An 18,951-nucleotide genomic window follows, 5' to 3' on the forward strand; every position below is an offset into this window, starting at 1 on the left:
CTTTTGCTCAGCCTGCACTTTCTTCAGGCTGTCTCTTCCTACAAAAGCACCACAAAAATACCAAGTTACAAAATGCATTTCGTTCAGACTCGTGCAACAATGCAACACATTCAGCTAATTCTATTCACTTGCCATACTGGGAGGACATTTCAAAAAATAGTTCACCACCCCCCAGTTAATCACACATGGAAACATTCACAAAAGCAAAGTTTTTCTATAAATAGGGCTAAAAACTCCAGTGATCAATCCTGCAATGCCTGGCTTAGCAATGTTAATCCCTCCAGGCATCAGAGCCCACATTTACCTTAAAAGCTTTACTAAAACCAAACACAAGCCCAAAAACTTCCTTTCCCCTCCCAAACAGGCAGTTTAGCACCTTTGTGGCCAAAGGACTACACCAAAACCAGTCCCTGGACACACAGCAGGGGGAGACACACAAGTCAAGCCAAAGTGTTAGAACCAGGTTGCTCCTACCTTTGCCGGAGTCCTCAAGGGCAGCTTTTATTAAAGCCAAAATGTCAATATTGTCCCCAATCCTGGCATAGTAAGCACAGTCATGCCCAAGGCCATCAGTCAAACTCACATCGGCCCCATTCCTGAGCAACACCTGCACGGCATCCCTGCAGCCGTATTCACAGCCCAGCATGAGGGCAGTCCTGGGGAGAGACAGGCACTGAGAGAGACGGGGCAGCTGCACACAGAGAACCCTCCTGCAGCTGGGCCTGACCGCAGGAACTGCAGCCAAGGCACCTCCTCTCTACCCAGAGAGGAAACGGCTCTAAAGAGTCATTTAGGCAAGGTTTAAATATTTGTTAAAAAGCAAAACAACCAACTGTAATGGGAGCATTTTCATGAAACCAACACAAACATGCTGCCCTTGAGAGTCCCCCAGTGTTTTGGAAACTTTGGCTTCCTCTATTAGATACAAATCTCAATAGACACAACAAACACAAGACAAGGAGTTTAGACAGAGTTTGGATGAGGGGAGTGCCTGGGAGCTCTGGCAGTGCTCCCCAAATGCTTCCCAACTGCAGGGCACGCCATGAGAGGAGACAGGCTTTGTCCCATGGCTGCCTCACACCCCTTGGCCACCAGGCAGGAATCCTCCAGGAAATAACTGGCAGAAGCAGCAGCTACAAAGAGGAATCCCCTCCCCTGACCCAGAAATAAACACCTCAAGGTCCTTTCAGAGCTCCAGTGGACTCAGGATTGCTCAACACAGACTTTTGTCATGACCCATCTTGCATATTGATCCCAAAGACTGCAAGATGCAGCTTTGGACAGACAAACCCTTAGAACAACCAACTGCAGGTTCTCTGCTGGCAGGAACAAGGCTGGGTGTATTTTAGAGGCAATAAGAAGCAATAAAATAAGGCCAGGTTTATATGCAATCAGCACATCTCCTTCTGAAATAAATCCCAGGTTCTTTTCCACCAAATTTAGCATATTTATCCTGTAAACCTGAGAGCTAAGGGGCACCTTTAAACACCAGCAGGCACTCCACCAATCCCCGTGTGCATTACCTGTTCTGTTTGTCCCTGGCATTGACATCTGCTCCTCTGTCTATCAGCAGCTGGCAGACGGTGGGACGACACATCTGAGTGGCCAGCACCAGTGGTGTCCTCCCATCCTGGGGACAGGAAGGGCAAGGACGTCAGGAAAGGGAGAGGAAGCAGAGAGAGCACAGGACCCTCCCAGGGGCTGTGCAGGAGCAGGGACTGAGCAGAACTCACCCCATCCTTGGAGTTCACCGCGGCGCCATGGTCGCACAGCAGCTGAATGCTGGAGGAACAGTCTGACATGGCTGGGGGGCACAGAGAGAGGGGTCACGCTGTGGGAGCAGCTCTGGGGAGCCCCAGACACCTCCCGGGGGGGGGACGGGGAGCCCCAGACACCTCCCGGGGGGGGGGACGGGGAGCCCCAGACACCTCCCGGGGGGGGGGGACGGGGTGCCCCAGACACCTCCCGGGGCGGGGGGGGACGGGGAGCCCCAGACACCTCCCGGGGGGGGGGGGACGGGGAGCCCCAGACTCCTCCCGGGGGGGGGGGGGACGGGGAGCCCCAGACTCCTCCCGGGGGGGGGGGGGACGGGGAGCCCCAGACTCCTCCCGGGGGGGGGGGGGACGGGGAGCCCCAGACTCCTCCCGGGGGGGGGGGGGACGGGGAGCCCCAGACTCCTCCCGGGGGGGGGGGGGACGGGGAGCCCCAGACTCCTCCCGGGGGGGGGGGGGACGGGGAGCCCCAGACTCCTCCCGGGGGGGGGGGGGACGGGGAGCCCCAGACTCCTCCCGGGGGGGGGGGGGACGGGGAGCCCCAGACTCCTCCCGGGGGGGGGGGGGACGGGGAGCCCCAGACTCCTCCCGGGGGGGGGGGGGACGGGGAGCCCCAGACTCCTCCCGGGGGGGGGGGGGGACGGGGAGCCCCAGACTCCTCCCGGGGGGGGGACAGGGAGCCCCAGACACCTCCCGGGGCAGGGGGGACGGGGAGCCCCAGACTCCTCCTGGGGGGGGGGGGGACGGGGAGCCCCAGAAACTCACACAGCTGGGTCAGAGCACTGCAAGGCTCTGCCTCGGAGCTCTCACAGCCCCAACAGGGCCTGAAGGGAACCAAACGCTCCCATTCCAAACACTGACACACAGAGGGTGCAGAGAGCACAGAGAGAGGGCACAGCACCCTGGGCACAGCACCCTGGTAACTGCACAGAGAGAGGGCACAGCACCCTGGGCACAGCACCCTGGTAACTGCACAGAGAGAGGGCACAGCACCCTGGGCACAGCACCCTGGTAACTGCACAGAGAGAGGGCACAGCACCCTGGGCACAGCACCCTGGTAACTGCACAGAATGCCCAGAGAGGGCACAGCACCCTGGGCACAGCACCCTGGTAACTGCACAGAATGCCCAGAGAGGGCACAGCACCCTGGGCACTGCTCTGCTCCAACACCCTGCTCTGACACCTGCTGAAGAGTTCACTGGAAAGCCCACAGGGATCAGAAGAGATTGCCAGACCTGCAACCTCCAAGAATGTTGAGGACAAATGTCACAACAATAGAAATCATCTCTCCTACAGTCACCAATACTGAAAAAAAAAGTTAAAGCCCATTTCAAAGTTAACCCTTTAATTAAATCCTAATTTCATATGCAGTTCCCAGAAAAGCAAAGGCCTTACCTGCATCATGAAGAGCAGTTCTCCCCTGGAGATCCACATTCTCCGTGGGACAATTGTACTGTTAAAATAAGGAACCCCAGTTACAATTAGAACTCAGATTGCCCTTCAAACATGGAATGTTTAGAGGTTTGAATGAAAACAATAAAAATTATTTAAGAAATAAAATAGAGAGGTTTGTAGCTTACAGATACAGTGACATACATGAGAGAGCTACAGGGACGTGCAGTTCAGGGCTCTGACCTCGTTGGTCAGAAGTGTAAAGGAAAGCTGAGACTGTGCAAAGAAATTGCACAATTTTCACAGAAAATGGGCCATTTATATCTGCATGGAGACATGCACCAAAGAAACAGAAGTTTAAAAGAACCCATTCATGATTACAAATAAAATAAAATAAAATAAAATTAGCATTAACTGACCAGGAATAAATGAAGGAAAAATGAATATCACACAAACCTAAGACAACCCCCAAAACTGTTTCACTAATGAAAGATTATGGATATAAATGCCCATTTTAGAAGAAAACACTATTCTTGAGCAGACTTTTCAGTGTTACTGCTTCTAAATGCAAATGTGTGTGATAGGGAGCACTAGCCTTTAAAAGACACTCAGCTCCATGAAAAGTTCAAAAAGGAAGTTTATTTTCTTTATTTCAGCATTCTTTCAGTCAGAACCTGGTTAAAAAAATCACAGAAAAAAGGCATGTCCCAGTTTTTAATCAGTATATTTAAAACCACGTTCTCCCCCTCAATAACAAGAACAGTTTTATTTCTCAGTACCTGCAAGAGCTTCTGCAAACACAAAGCATGTCCATACTTTGCAGCCAAATGCAAGGCATTTCTTCCTAAAAACAGAGCAACAGCAATCCAGGATTTATGTTCAGTGGATTTTTGATGAATATTCACATCATTTCAGATCCAACAGTCCCTGTGTGGAAGTTCCCCCCAGTGCTACAACCAAGTCATTCCTTCTGTATACACCTCACTGCTTGTTACAGCCCTTTCTTATCTTAGAGAAATGCAACCAAGGATTCAAGTTCATTAGTGAAATTAACCTCAAAATACTGCAAATGACTCCACATGAGTATTTAAAAATAAACTGCCAGATGAAAGGAGGAGGCCAAGCCATTTCTGTAATTCTCCTGTTTTCAACCTCATACTAAGCACGTTCATTCTGAGGTGAAAAGCCTGAGGCAAAATTAACCCCCATGTTTAAGTGCCTTTCCCATAAGACCTTCCCACAAACTCAGGGATCTCACATGGAAATCCAGAAGGCAGCACAGATCCACCCGGAATTTCTGGGGGCTCAGCTGGGCACAGGAACAGCCACCACATCATTTAAATCAAATCCTCAGCTCGAGTTCATTCCAAACTGTTCTCAGACAGAAATGCTGCTCTCAGCAGTGAGTCTGGAGCAGATCAGACACCAGCCACAGCAGCACAGAACCACAGCTCTGAAGCTCTGCTGCAGCCATGAATTCCATGACAAGACACAACCAGTTGCCTCAAATCCAGCAACAAGTCACACAGAAAAACAGTTTTTCTGCCCAAGGAGGATCTCTCCAGTGGTTCAGCTTAATTCTGTTCAAATTAAAGCCCAGCTGAGACCATTTCAAGCAGCCCTTGGAGCCCTGAGGGACCCACCTGCAGCATCAGTGGCTGTGATGTCAACCCCATGAAGGAGGATGGTGTTCAAGCAATCCAGGTTTCCCTTTGATGCCACAACGTGGAATCTGCAAAGGAGAAAATACTTTGCTCAAGCACAACTGTTTTGTACAGAAAAAGGAAAAGCCAAAGCCAACAGCTGTATTGAGAGCATTACACAGGACAAACACAGCCTGGACAGTGCCCAAAGCCAGGGAAGAGTTGTGCAGGTATTACTTCAAGGAACAAGACAACTTTCTTGAGAAACAATCATTATTTACCTTGAACCACTGAACCAGGTGAAATACCAGTGTGGTTTCAACTTCTGTTTAATCTCAGACCTGGCAAGGGCAAGTGTTTAAACACTGATCTTCACTCAGAAGTGAAGACTGTTTGAAGATTTCCCATTCTAGTCAGCTGGTATTCCAGCTTAGTAAAGCTGGAATTGAATGTGAATTAAAGCTGGAATTGAATTATATTACACAGATTTAGAGATTCAAAAAGCCTTCAGAGAAGCAGCAAGATGAGGAGCTGAGGGACTTTCAGCAGCTTCCAACACTGTTCCTGGAGCACCAAAGCCACTTACGCGGATCTCCCTTCCACATCCAGCTTGGTGGGACTGACTCCTTTCTTGGCCAGGATGGATGAAACCTTCTCCACATCACCCCTTTCAGCTGCTTTCATTAGCCTGTCATCATATTTGTTCCAGTCTGGGTTCACCTGTGCAAGAGAGAATCAAAAGCAAGTGAGCTCATGGTGCACTGTTTATCTGCTGAGGGAACCTCCAGGAGAGGCAGAACCACAATGCCAGTGGGGGAGACAACAAAACATACCTTGGTTTGCAAAAGGAGTTGTACCCATCACAGTGTTTGGAGTTACCAGTGCACAACATCCCTGTAACATTCCCACCAGGCTGATAGAATTGGACAGTGCTCACAGACAGCCTGGCCTTAGAGGAGACATTTAGGGTCAAACCTCTTTGGTTTCCTCATCCTGCCACATTCTTTGTTCAGTTTTCATATGTCAACACCAAAGGGATGCTCTGAAAATATGCACCAGGACACAGCTTTTCCTGGCTGTTCCAGGCTGTTCAGTGGGTCAAAAATCAGCCAAGTGTGATATACAAGAGAATGGGCAGCAGAAGAAAGAAATTCAAAGTTCATGGGTTTAACTTGCCTGCAATTCCCAAAGCAATGGAGAGGGCAGAGCAAGTCCAAGTCAGTTATAAATAGACCACCACATTCAGCCCCAGACAGTCATCACCCCCCACTTTTCCCTTGTTTACTTCAAATTTAGAATTTGAGGCCACAGGCCAAGCCTCCCACCCCAAAACACAGAGCTTGTTCCCTTCACTGCCAAACCACCCCTTCTGAACAGCTTTGGGCTTTTCAGGAATTTCTGTTCTGGGATAGAAACCTCCTGGCCAGGCTGGACACCGAGGACTTGATATTCAAAAAGCTTTAACAGGAGAACATGGCTCAGAAAGGAGCATTATATTCAAATTAACTCTGCTCAGCAAGAGAACTTGTTGATAATGGTGAGACACAACCACTGTAGGTGCAGGAGGTTACTTGTCACTGAGGGTCAGAAGTTCCACACCTCAGCAAAGAAGGAACATTGAAACAGGTAACCCCAACCCAGGGCTGGCCAGGGAAGGGGGATACAAAGAAAGACAACCCAAAAACCCACTGCCACCTCCTGCCTCTGCAGTGATGTGCAAAGGGGAGCTGCAATCACGACCAGAGAAGACAGAGAGGGGATCTCATCAATCAAACAAATATCTCAAAGGGGTGCCAGGATGGTGCCAGACTCTTTTCAGTGGTGCCCAGTGACAGGACAAGGAGCAATGGCCATGAACTAAACCACAGGAGATTCCACCTCAACATGAGGAAGAACATCTTTCCTTGAGGGTGACAGAGCCCTGGAACAGCTGCCCAGGGAGGGTGTGGAGTCTCTCCCTCTGGAGACATTCCAAACCCACCTGGACACCCTCCTGTGTCACTGCCTTGGCAGGGGGTGGACTGGGTGATCTCCAGACCCTGTGATTATCTTCACTCCCCTTTCTCACAATAAACAAGATTACAGTAATCATGACAGCTTAGCAACAGCTTACTCAGTGCAACACTTGCTAAAAGCGACATGAAGTAATAAAAATAGACCACTAATGACATTACCACCAGGGCTGCCCAGCTGAAGAGCAGAACTGGTGTGGCAATCAATTGAAACATCCATTAGCCTGCAAGCCACGCCAGCCTGGCCTGATGAAGTCCCTGTGTTGGTGACACCACCAGTCCCAGCAAACTCTGCCTGCACAGTGTGGGGATGGCAATGGCCCTCCCCAGCCTGGACACGACTCCTCTGCAGAGACCCCTCCTCAGGCAAGGTCCAGGGTTTAGTATCAAATACTTACAGACTGTACATTCACAGCATTAAACTCTGTGCCCTCTAAATTCTCCTGCACGTGCCACATTCCCAACCCTACAGGAAGGAGGTCCCACCCTGAGTGTTTGTCACTTTGCACCCACACAAGCTCACCCAAACCTGACCAGCCTAATCCTAACCCTCACCAGCCACTCCTTGCTCCCATTTCATGAAATTTCTGATTAACAAAAGCATTACTTTAAAAAAAACAAACAAAAAACCCAAATGAAAACAAACAAACAAACGCATCATCTTCATATTTTTCCCCCTGGTTATAACACTCTAGTAAAGTGTATCCATGGTGTTCAATGTACTAAATTTACAAGGGGCTGGAGGGACAGGACACAGGGAATGGTTTCCCACTGCCAGAGGGCAGGTTAGATGGGATATTGGGAAGGAATTCCTGGCTGGGAGGGTGGGCAGGCCCTGGCACAGGTGCCCAGAGAAGCTGTGGCTGCCCCATCCCTGGGAGTGTCCCAGGCCAGGCTGGACAGGGCTGGTGGGAGGTGTCCCTGCCCATGGCAGGGGTGGCACTGGGTGAGCTTTAAAGTCCCTTCCAACTCAAACCATTCTGAGATTAAATCACTTTACATTTAACAAATGCATTTCACATTAAAGGAAAATTCCTCACAGGAAAAGTTGTTAAAGACACACCACAAACATTAATTAAACAGTAACTACTACAAAACATTGACACAATCCAAGCAATCCAAGCTTTCACATGTTTGCAGCTGTAAATGACTGGCAGGGACATGAAAGCTGAGATACCTACGGTGCCTTTGGCTGCACAAGAAAACCAGCAGATCATCCTGAGCTCTGGGCCAGCGGCGCTGCCAGGAGGGCTCAGTCCACCCACAGCAGCTCCCCGGGCTCACACACGCTGCTCCCAGACACGGCTCCTCTGCACCACCCTGGGCTCATCCTGCTCCATCCTGCACTTAGCTGGGATCCCCAGGGATGCCTTCCCCATCTTCAGGATCACCTTCAGCCTTCATAACTCTGGGCACACTCCCAGCCAGAGGAGCTGTGTGTGGCTCCCCAGGACCGTCCCAGAGCCGTGGCTCGTCTGGGACAGCCTGCCAGATGCCTTGGGCTCACATGGAAATCCTGCCAGAGCCCAAATATCCTGTAAACAACACGCAGACAGTCTGAGCAGCCCTGAGCTATTTTCTGACAGCGAGGCAGGGGATGGAGAGCAGAGCAGAGCAGAGGCTCGTGGTGCATTCCCGGCGTGCCCTGCCCCGAGCAACGGGGGCAGGTTTGGTGGGAGCTGGGGAGAGAGACAGGCACGAGAAAACTCTGCCACGGTGCTGTGATGCTCTGCAGGCAGGTTTGGTGTGAGCTGGAGAGGGAGACAGGCACGAGGAAACTCTGCCACAGTGCTGTGATGCTCTGCAGGCAGGCTGGGTGTGAGTAAGGAGAGACAGGCACGAGGAAACTCTGCCACAGTGCTGTGATGCTCTGCAGGCAGGTTGGGTGTGAGCTGGAGAGAGAACAGGCACGAGGAAACTCTGCCACAGTGCTGTGATGCTCTGCAGGCAGGTTTGGTGGGAGCTGGGGAGAGACAGGCACGAGGAAACTCTGCCACGGTGCTGTGATGCTCTGCAGGCAGGTTTGGGAAACTCTGCCACAGTGCTGTGATGCTCTGCAGGCAGGTTGGGTGTGAGCTGGAGAGGGAGACAGGCACAAGGAAACTCTGCCACAGTGCTGTGATGCTCTGCAGGCAGGTTTGGGAAACTCTGCCACAGTGCTGTGATGCTCTGCAGGCAGGTTGGGTGTGAGCTGGAGAGGGAGACAGGCACAAGGAAACTCTGCCACAGTGCTGTGATGCTCTGCAGGCAGGTTGGGTGTGAGTAAGGAGAGACAGGCACAAGAAAACTCTTCCACAGTGCTGTGATGCTCTGCAGGCAGGTTGGGTGTGAGCTGGAGAGAGAGACAGGCACAAGGAAACTCTGCCACAGTGCTGTGATGCTCTGCAGGCAGGTTTGGGAAACTGCCACAGTGCTGTGATGCTCTGCAGGCAGGTTGGGTGTGAGCTGGAGAGGGAGACAGGCACAAGGAAACTCTGCCACAGTGCTGTGATGCTCTGCAGGCAGGTTGGGTGTGAGTAAGGAGAGACAGGCACAAGAAAACTCTTCCACAGTGCTGTGATGCTCTGCAGGCAGGTTGGGTGTGAGCTGGAGAGGGAGACAGGCACAAGGAAACACCACGGCAGTGCTACTGTGCTCTGCAAACAGGTTTGGTGTGAGCTGGGGAGAGACAGGCACAAGGAAACACCACTACACTCTGCTGTGCTCTGCAAACAGGTTTGGTGTGTGTGAGGAGACAGGCACAAGGAAACACCACAGCAGTGCTGTTGTTGTGCTCTGCAAACAGGTCTGGTGTGTGTGAGGAGACAGGCACAAGGAAACACCACAGCAGTGCTGTTGTTGTGCTCTGCAAACAGGTCTGGTGTGTGTGAGGAGACAGGCACAAGGAAACACCACAGCAGTGCTGCTGTTGTGCTCTGCAAACAGGTTTGGTGTGTGTGAGGAGACAGGCACACAGCAAACACCCCTACACTGCTGTTCTGCTCTGCAGACAGGCAAACACCCGCTCTAAAATAACAAACACAGTAGTCAAATGAACTGCTCACTGACACGGGGAAGGTCATGCTTTTCACCACTAATAACACACGAGGACTGAAATACTCCCAGGAGTCACTTTTTCCTCATTCCACCAGGCCACAGAGCTGAAACCAGAGTCAGGCTCAGACTTCAGACGGTTACAACTGTGGAGCAGATGGAATGTGTGAGCCTATTTTGACAGAAATGTAACCCATTTCAAATTAGAAAACACACATGCCTCTGCTTTTAAAAAATTCTCCTTTTACAGCACTGAAACCCTTTCTGAATAGAACCTGGTTTCAGCTTACTGCTGCTGCCAGTCTGTCTCCCAACAGGAGGAAGGAGAGGAGTCACAGAGGCTGTGAAAACATTCGGTGACAGTGCAATGATTAACAGGAGGGAGGAGGAGAGTCCCCTTTCACGAGTTTTAAATTTAAATGGAGATCTCCCCAGTGCCGTATTTAGAGGAGCAGGTCAACAAGACAAGCAATGCACTGTTTTGTCTGCAGAAGAGAAACCTGGTCCAGGGCCAGAAAATGCACACACACACCCTGGACACACACGAGAGACTGCAAACAGCCTAATAACTGGATCTGCTCAGGACAGAGTTTTGAAAGTCACTCATTCATATTTGGACTCCTTCAGCCTTTCCCAGGAATTTCTGACCTGTCCCACACCCCTTGCTGTGAGCACCAGCCTTTGCCCCACAGCACCAACGTGTTTCCCCAGAGAATGCTCCAAGCCCTCTCTGCAATCAGTGTCCATGTGACAAAGGCACTCCAAAAAAGTGCAATGACTGTGTTGTCTTCTGACCAGAACCAAGTCTGGCTCCTCAAGCTAAAAATGGCTTTTTTCAGTGGGGAGGGATAAATACACTTGACAAGTGACAGCAACAAAAAAGGCCCATTTAACCAAAATCAGTTTGGTGAGAAATGTAGGTCAGACTGTGGCTCCAGGTGTACAGTCTTCTCCAAAACATTTATCCCAAAGCTTTTACTTGCCTCTGCTTTATCTGCCTGCAGACATTCCTGCTGAGCCTTGAGCTGCACTCCTCCTGCAGCCCCTTTGTGCTGGAGATGCTCTGGAGACAGCCCTGGCCACAAGATTTCGGATTGCTGAGCCACATTCCCAGCCCTGCCCAGCTCCCAGCAGGCACAGAGCAGCTTTCCTGGCTCCACTGGCACCAGCAGCTCCAGCAAACACAGCCCAGCTACCAACTCCCACTGGCTGAATTGCTCTCCAAGGCAGCTGAAACCAGGGAGCTTGAAAGGTAGAAACAAATTAAACATGCTCATGTTGTGTTCTTTCAGTGTAACCAAAGGTTGGAACATAATTCAGACCTGTTTTTTCAGAACAAACACCAGAAACATCAGCAGTGCAGACCTCCCACTATCCCAGGGTGCTCCAAGCCCTGTCCCACCTGGGCTGGGACACTCCCAGGGATGGGGCAGCCACAGCTCCTCTGCCCAACCTGTGCCAGGGCCTGCCCACCCTCCCAGGGAAGGATTCCTTCCCAGTGTCTAACCCAGCCCTGCCCTCTCTCAGATGCCAAGGACAGGCTCACACATCTATCAGGCTGCACACTTGGATTTCCTGCTCTTTCTCCAGAGGTCAGAGTACATTTGTAATCAGAACTAAGGCCTGGACAGCCACACCCTCCCCTTTCATATGGCACTAAGTGACAAATGCTTTTGAAGGAGTTTGATTTATTTGAAAACTGCACAGACTGACAGAATGAAAGGGCATGTTAGACCAGTGAAACTGTTTTTAAATCTGTTCAGCAGGTGCAGCTTCCCCCTCAGTGCAGAGACACTCCACTGTCACCCACCTGCACTGCAGATTTTGCCTTACCTGCATTTGCACAGGAAAACCCTGCACACACCAGGTTAAACCCAATTGGGGCGAGTGGAAACAGCATTTTATGTTTTATAAGCATCTCCTCCTTACCAGGATATGTCTGGATCCTCATCTGAATGTTTCAGAGGGCCAAACTGCAGGAGTGAGGTGTGGGGCAAAGCAGACTCAGCTTGGACACAGGGCTCTTGTTTCACCCAGGAGGTTCCCACAGCAGCACCTTGAGGGAACTCCTCATTCACTGAAAATCCTTCATTTACAACAATGTCATTGAATGCTACAAATTGGGCAAGGCTTAGTCCAAAGAGAGATCTAAACTCCCTGGGCCCGCCCTGCTTTGTGTCAAGGATTTGTACTGACAGTTGTGCCGTGCCTGGTGTGTTTAAATGTAACTGTATCCTGTCATTAATGCAGGTAACACTGTCCTAACAAACAGAATAAAGCAAAGCAAACAGTAACCAACTAAACCTCATCAAAACCTTCCTGATGTTATCCTATTTAAAGCATTTTCCTTTGAAGTTAGCACATCCCATCAAGATCAAATTAAGAGTCAAGAAACTATTTAAATGTACTTCTAGCTCTGGGACATGTCACAGATCTCTCAAAACCATCCTAAAGACCCTAAAATTGCACATTTCCACCCACAAGGAGAAAGAGGTCCCTTCCAACATTGCCAGACTCCCTTTTCCACACAGCTGGCACAGGGGAAAATCCACCAGCACCAGCCACAAGAGCTCAGAAGGTGCATGGAAGTGTCAAAGGACTCTGATCACAACTCCTGAAGGAGGCAAACCCTGCTAAAAGAATTAAAGATAATCTCAATTTTGCTTTGAAACAGCTTCCTTGTGCCTCATGGCCAACCACAGTGCACTTTGTTGATAGAACAGCCTTGAATTCCCAGCCTTGGGAGACAGACTGACTTGGACCCCAATAAAAGTGCTCAGAGCTGCTCATGCAAACACACCATGGCCCTGCAGCTCCTTTGAACCCTCTGCTAAGGACATTTTATGGTTGCTGAGGCCAGACTGACACACAGCAAAGCACATCAATCCCTCTGCAGCACAGAGAGCACCACAGCCTCACCCCACGGACCAGGGCAGTGACCCTTCCCCTGGACTCTGCCTTGGGAGGCCACACCTTGAGTGTTGTGTTCAGTTCTGGGCCCCTCAGTTGAGGAAAGAGATTGAGGGGCTGGAGCGGGGCCAGAGAAGAGCAACGAGGCTGGAGAAGGGACTGGATGTGGCACTGAGTGTCCTCTCAAACACCTCCAGGGACAGAGAATCCACCAGGTCTTGATCCAACCCCACTGTGATCACCAGCCCAGGGCACAGAGTGCCAGAGTGATCCCAGTGGGGTTGGATCAAGGGTTGATGATCTCAGAGGTCTCTTCCAAGCCAACTGAGAAGAGCAACGAGGCTGGAGAAGGGACTGGAGCACAAGTGCTGTGGGGAGAGGCTGAGGGAGCTGGGGGTGTTTAGCCTGGAGAAGAGGAGGCTCAGAGGTGACCTCAGCACTGTCTGGAACTGCCTGAAGGGAAGTTGTACCCAGGCGGGGATTGGTCTCTTCTCCCAGGAACCAGCAGTAGGACAAGAGGGCACAGCTTGAGCTCTGCCAGGGGAGGTTTAGGTTGGATATGAGAAAGAAATTCTTTCCAGAGAGAGTGCTCAGACATTGGAATGGCTGCCCAGAGAGGGGGTGGATTCTCCGACCCTGGAGGTGTTTAAGGTGACACTGGATGTGGCACAGAGTGCCCTGGGCTGGTGAGCACAGTGGGGTTGGATCAAGGGTTGGACTTGATGCTCTCAGAGGTCTCTTCCAGCCCAACTGATTCTGTGATTCTGTGCTCCAGCCCTGCTCCAGCTCAGCCTCACCCCATGGACAGACAGAGCCCTGTGCCCCAGGGGCAAATATTCCCTCTCTAAACGGGGAGAAGGCAGGAACAAGGTCAGAGTCCAGCCCTGTGCTGCCCTTCCTGGCAGCACATCACCCACCTCCCCAGGACTCCAGGCACAGCATTAGCTGGAATTTATAAGCTCCCAGCAAGGCCCCATTGATTTGTGTACTTCCATTTATTAACAAAGCATCAGGAAATATCAGGGGCTGATGAAACCCAGTGTGATTATTACATTCATACACAGGGATCAGCCCCAAGCACATGTGCAGGGGAAGGAATAACACACCAGTGTCAGCCCTGTGCTGTCACCCTTCAGTGATGAGAACACAGAGACAGCATCAGCCTCAGATGTTTGAGCATCTGCTTGCTAATATTCATATTTAAATACTGACAAAGTACTCCATAAGTTACTTTTACACTAAAGGTCAGATGAACTCAAACAAGATAAACCACCGAGCTTATCTGTGTAATTATGTCTGCAAATCAGCTCAGGGTACTGAACTCACAGGCACTCACTGACCCCCCACTATTTTAAATACTTTTAATTCCTACATTCCAAAGTGATAAAGCATTAAACCTCTTTACTGCAGAGCCTGAAAATTACAATTCACCTGCAAACAGGATGCACCACAAAGCTTTAGCTGGACCACAAATTGCCTGTTGTGTTCCTCCAGCATCAACCCCAAACATCACTCCAACAAACACCTCATTCCAGTTAACTAAATGCAAACGAATCACAAAGGGATTTTTCCAAAGAGCACACACATTAGGGGGAGCCTTAATAAAGCTTCCAGGAACCAAACCTGCTCTCAAAAACAACCCCAGCCCGGCCAGGAATGCCATTTGAATATTACAGAGCTGTGGGCTCTCCAAGGTGCCATCCCAAAGGCACCTCAGGCTGCCCGAGGGAGGCAGGGATGGCACAGGGACTGCTCTGGCCAAAGCAGCAAGGCTGGCAAAGCTCTGCTGATCCCCCCCCTGGGGTCAGGGGCTCCCAAACTGCTCTGTCTTTGCACGGGCCAGAGTCGTGACAAACACCATGAACACCCTATTTGTGTACAAACCACCCTGTGTCACCAGCAGCACAAGGTCTCTGTTCTTTAGAATTGAATCCCTAAAGGCTTTAAATGAGTTTATCCTACATCTATTTTTACTTCATTCCTTCAGTTACTGATGTGTACTCGACAGCACACCAGGGCCACAAAGCATTTCTAACACATTTATTCTGCTGCACAGACAAAGGGATGGTGTTGCTGATGAATTAGCAAATTCAAAGGGTATTCTTCATTCCCCTAATAAAATGGGTCAGACCACACCAGGAGGTGGTACCTGCCCTCTCTGGTGCTGACAGGGCAGGAGCAGATGTGTAATTGGGTATTGGGCCACCCCACAAAGCTCCACTCCTTACCTAGAGGAAAACTCATCCACTGAGCAGAGCTGGGCACCTCCACAGGGAAAAGAAGTGTTGACACGACTCTGAACAAGGTCAGGAGTCACTAAGTACAGAGCCTGTTCAGATATTAATTTAATAATCACAGATCATCACAGCAGGGCAAGTACTCAGGTGCTCACCTTTGTTTCTTGCACAATGGTTTCCACTAATTATAGAGGAGATTTAGTTTCTCTTAATTAAACAAAACCCAGCACCACTTTTCCCAGAAGAGAAAGGCTTGGTAGCAGCTTTCACATGGTGTTCTACCTGCTCCTTGCCACCACGTGCAGGTGATTCTCACCAGGCAGCACTGCTGGGTCCTGAACCACGTGTGGCTCTCACACCAGCTCCATCTCACACCTCAGGATGCAACAATCCCATTAAAAAAGGCTTGTGCTGCTCAGTGGCAGCTCCAGCACTGCCCAAAGCACTCCCAGTTTCCCAGTAACTCCAGGAGCCCCTGCCTCAAATTCCAGGCCTCATGACAAAGGCCAGAGAGGTTAAAACCCCACACTAATGAGATAACACACCTGAGCACCTCCCCAGCTCCTGCCCAAGTGTTACAGGAATAAGAAGCACCTTGTCCCCCTGCAGAGGCCACAGGCAGAACCTCATCCCTGAAAGTCCATTTCCAAATGTCTGAACCAAAAAGAACTTTGTATAATAATAAACCAAACTCTCCCCAACCACCTTCTCCAGAGAAACTCCCACTGAGCATTTCATTTTCATTGACAGGCACACACAGAATTCCTCACTTTGCTGGAAGAGCACATTTCCCCAACACAAACCAGGTCACAAGACACATTTATAGCCCCAGGATGTATTTTGGAAGCTCGGACACACGGGCAGTGTGTGCTGCTGTGGGCACCCAGGGGGACTGACCACAGTCATTAAAATCTTCTCTGTAAATGCTGCTGAAAGAGGCATCACCTCTGACCTCAAGGCTTTGTGCTCCACACAGACTCACATTAAAGCTTCCAGCCTGCACTCCTGCTGAGGGCAAGCATTTGTCTCACTATTCAGAGCACTGAATAGGCTGCTCAGATGATTTTCCAAGCACCATCAGCCAGCTGGAGCTGGCAAAAGCAGGTAATTCCATTTCAGGCACAACGTTCTGAATAACTGTGGAATTGGTAATAACTATCACTTTTACTTTCTGCTGCTTTTTGTGGCTTCCCTCCACCACGAGCCCAGTAATAAAGCCATTTCCAACAGATCTCCATCAGAAGGCACCTAATTATTCCCTTAACCTGGAGGAGAATTTCCAAAAGCAGCACGGATTAGGTTTCTCTCCACCCCGCAGGAAATAGCGCTGGGTGGGGAGAGGAGAGAGGGATGGAGTTTCTCAAACAGGCAACTCTTTTACTGTGCTTTGAGCAGGACCTCTGAAGCTGCTGCTGGCAGGACTCCCACCCTTCCCCTCCTTCCCCAGCCCCGCAGAGAGCCCGGGCTCCATCCCCCCTTCACCTCCCTGCTGACACCCACCCCGAGCAGGGAGTTCTCCCCCCAGACAGGAGGTTACAAGTTGCTGTTTGATGAGCTGGTGGAGCAACCATGAAACCAACCAACATAACACACACGGGAAAAAAGTTTATCATGGATACAAAGCCCAGTTTTTAAAGGATCTCACTGAAAGCAATTTCCCTTCACAAACTTTAGAATAACTCCGGCTCTTAGAAGTATTAACACCCCCCAAACCTCCTTTGAGGACGAAGTTTGTGGAGCCTTCACCCGTGGAAGGGAAGAATCTCTATGCCTACTCCAAACAAATACGGGTGCTGTCAGTCTTTGTTGAGATTTAATTATTGTGGGCTAATTAGAGAATGACAAACAGCTCTAAAGTACAGGACAACTGATGAGCACAAGCCAGTGCCAGCCCACACATGCCAAATCATCATCATAGCAGGCTCGTGAATCACCGGGAATGCCGCGGGAATGCTCCGGGCAGGGACTGCACTTCCCAAGCCCCGGGACCCGCAGCTCTGTCAAAGGAGTCGTTATTTGCAGGGAGCAGCTCCAGAGCCAGGGCAGATGCGCAGGAGGATTCTAAAGGCAGCCAATATCTCCAAGGACAGCTGATCAAAGCCTGGCACTCGCCTGCCCTTTCCTGTCCCCCGCGGTGCCAGCGGCAGGTTTGGCTCAGGAGGGCAGGATGAGCTCGCGGTGCCGCTGCCACAGGGGAGCGTTCACTGAATAATCACAATTAAAGGTGATTTACCACACAAGGCAATTTCTGAGCACAGCCTTCTCCAGTTACAAACACCTCCCCCGCGAAAAGCCGTCATCGGGGGTGAGCGAAGTAAAAATGAAGACCAGTAAAACCACTATAAATAAAAATAAAACCACTAAAACAGCCTAATCTTCGAAGCAGCCGAGACCGAGGCACAGACACCCCCTGGCAAAGGTGCGTTTGCAGCGCTGTGCCTCGGCCCGGCCCCGCATTCCAGCCCGGCTGAGCAGAGCTCACGGCCGGGCCGGGCCGGGCCCGGCTGCTCTCGGAGCTTTGCCCACTTCCCAAGCGGGTCCTGTTCGCGATCGCTCCAGCTCTGCCACATTTATTTATGCCCCGTACGGAGCTCCTGCCCACGCCGTGCCCGCACGGGAGCGCCGGGGCTGCCAGCGGGGCCCGGCACCGGCTCCGGAGGCAAAACAAGGTGTAAATTCCTGCGGGGGCCGCGAAGGAGAGTCCAGGGCAGCGGGAAAGGCGTTTGCACGGCCGAGTGCCGAGCCGAGGGCACGCCGGGCGGACCGGGAGCCGGGGCAGGGAACGGGAACGCCCCGCCGGACCGGGAGCCGGGGCAGGGAACGGGAACGACCCGCCGGACCGGGAGCCGGGGCAGGGAACGGGAACGACCCGCCGGACCGGGAGCCGGGGCAGGGAACGGGAACGACCCGCCGGACCGGGAGCCGGGGCAGGGAACGGGAACGACCCGCCGGACCGGGAGCCGGGGCAGGGAACGGGAACGCCCCGCCGGACCGGGAGCCGGGGCAGGGAACGGGAACGCCCCGCCGGACCGGGAGCCGGGGCAGGGAACGGGAACGCCCCGCCGGACCGGGAGCCGGGGCAGGGAACGGGAACGCCCCGCCGGACCGGGAGCCGGGGCAGGGAACGGGAACGCCCCGCCGGACCGGGAGCCGGGGCAGGGAACGGGAACGCCCCGCCGGACCGGGAGCCGGGGCAGGGAACGGGAACGTCCCGCCGGACCGGGAGCCGGGGCAGGGAACGGGAACGTCCCGCCGGACCGGGAGCCGGGGCAGGGAACGGGAACGTCCCGTCGGACCGGGAGCCGGGGCAGGGAACGGGAACGTCCCGTCGGACCGGGAGCCGGGGCAGGGAATGTCCCTCCCCTCGCACAGCCCTTTCCGGGGTTCCCTGAGTCTCCCCGAGCCAGGACCCCCCGTCTGTGCCCCCCAAAGCCGGGACCCCCCGTCTGTGCCCCCCGAGCCGGGACCCTCCCGAGGACACCGGCCCCCCGGCCCCTCCGCGGCCCCGCACGCACCGCGCTGCCCCCGATGACGGCCTCGTGCTTCCTCAGGCGGGACTTGAGGCTCTTCATGGCCGCGCGGGGGTCGCGCAGGCCCCGCTCGGGCCGGACCCGCTCCCGGTCCCGCTCCCGCCGCTCCGGCCGGGCCCGCCGGCCCCGCCCCCGCGCGGCCCCGCCCCCGCCGCGCGCAGCCAATCGCCGCCCGCCCGCGCGGGCGCTGCAGCCAATCAGCGAGCGGGGCGGGTGGGGAGGAAGTTCCCGGGTTAGAGGAGCCGCCCGGCCGGCAGGGGGCGCGCTGAGGGAGGGGCGGCGGGAGCGGCGGGAGCGGCGGCCCCTCAGGGAACCACAGAGGGGGCGGGCGGGGGGACCGGGACCGGCGGCCCCTCAGGGAGTCACGGAGAGGGCGGGCGGGGGGACCGGGACCGGCGGCCCCTCAGGGAGCCACGGAGAGG

The 18,951-nt window shown here is 52.8% G+C and overlaps 1 protein-coding gene across 1 annotated transcript in view; it reads right to left on the minus strand.

The window, feature by feature from the left end:
* Positions 1 to 18,651, minus strand: part of UACA (uveal autoantigen with coiled-coil domains and ankyrin repeats) — a 29,090-nt gene extending 10,439 nt beyond the window's left edge. The window contains exons 1-9 of the mRNA XM_071568119.1: positions 18,515 to 18,651; positions 5,394 to 5,527; positions 4,808 to 4,896; positions 3,944 to 4,008; positions 3,168 to 3,225; positions 1,734 to 1,804; positions 1,524 to 1,630; positions 475 to 656; positions 1 to 38 (exon numbers count right to left, since the gene is read on the minus strand). Coding sequence (XP_071424220.1) covers positions 1 to 38; positions 475 to 656; positions 1,524 to 1,630; positions 1,734 to 1,804; positions 3,168 to 3,225; positions 3,944 to 4,008; positions 4,808 to 4,896; positions 5,394 to 5,527; positions 18,515 to 18,571 — 801 coding nt within the window. The 5' untranslated portion in view covers positions 18,572 to 18,651. The remainder of the gene's footprint in view (positions 39 to 474; positions 657 to 1,523; positions 1,631 to 1,733; positions 1,805 to 3,167; positions 3,226 to 3,943; positions 4,009 to 4,807; positions 4,897 to 5,393; positions 5,528 to 18,514) is intronic.
* Between the last annotated feature and the right edge of the window lie 300 nt (positions 18,652 to 18,951).

Source organism: Pithys albifrons, chromosome 13 (genome assembly GCF_047495875.1).
Source record: "Pithys albifrons albifrons isolate INPA30051 chromosome 13, PitAlb_v1, whole genome shotgun sequence".
In the NCBI taxonomy this organism is placed as follows: Eukaryota; Metazoa; Chordata; class Aves; order Passeriformes; family Thamnophilidae; genus Pithys; species Pithys albifrons.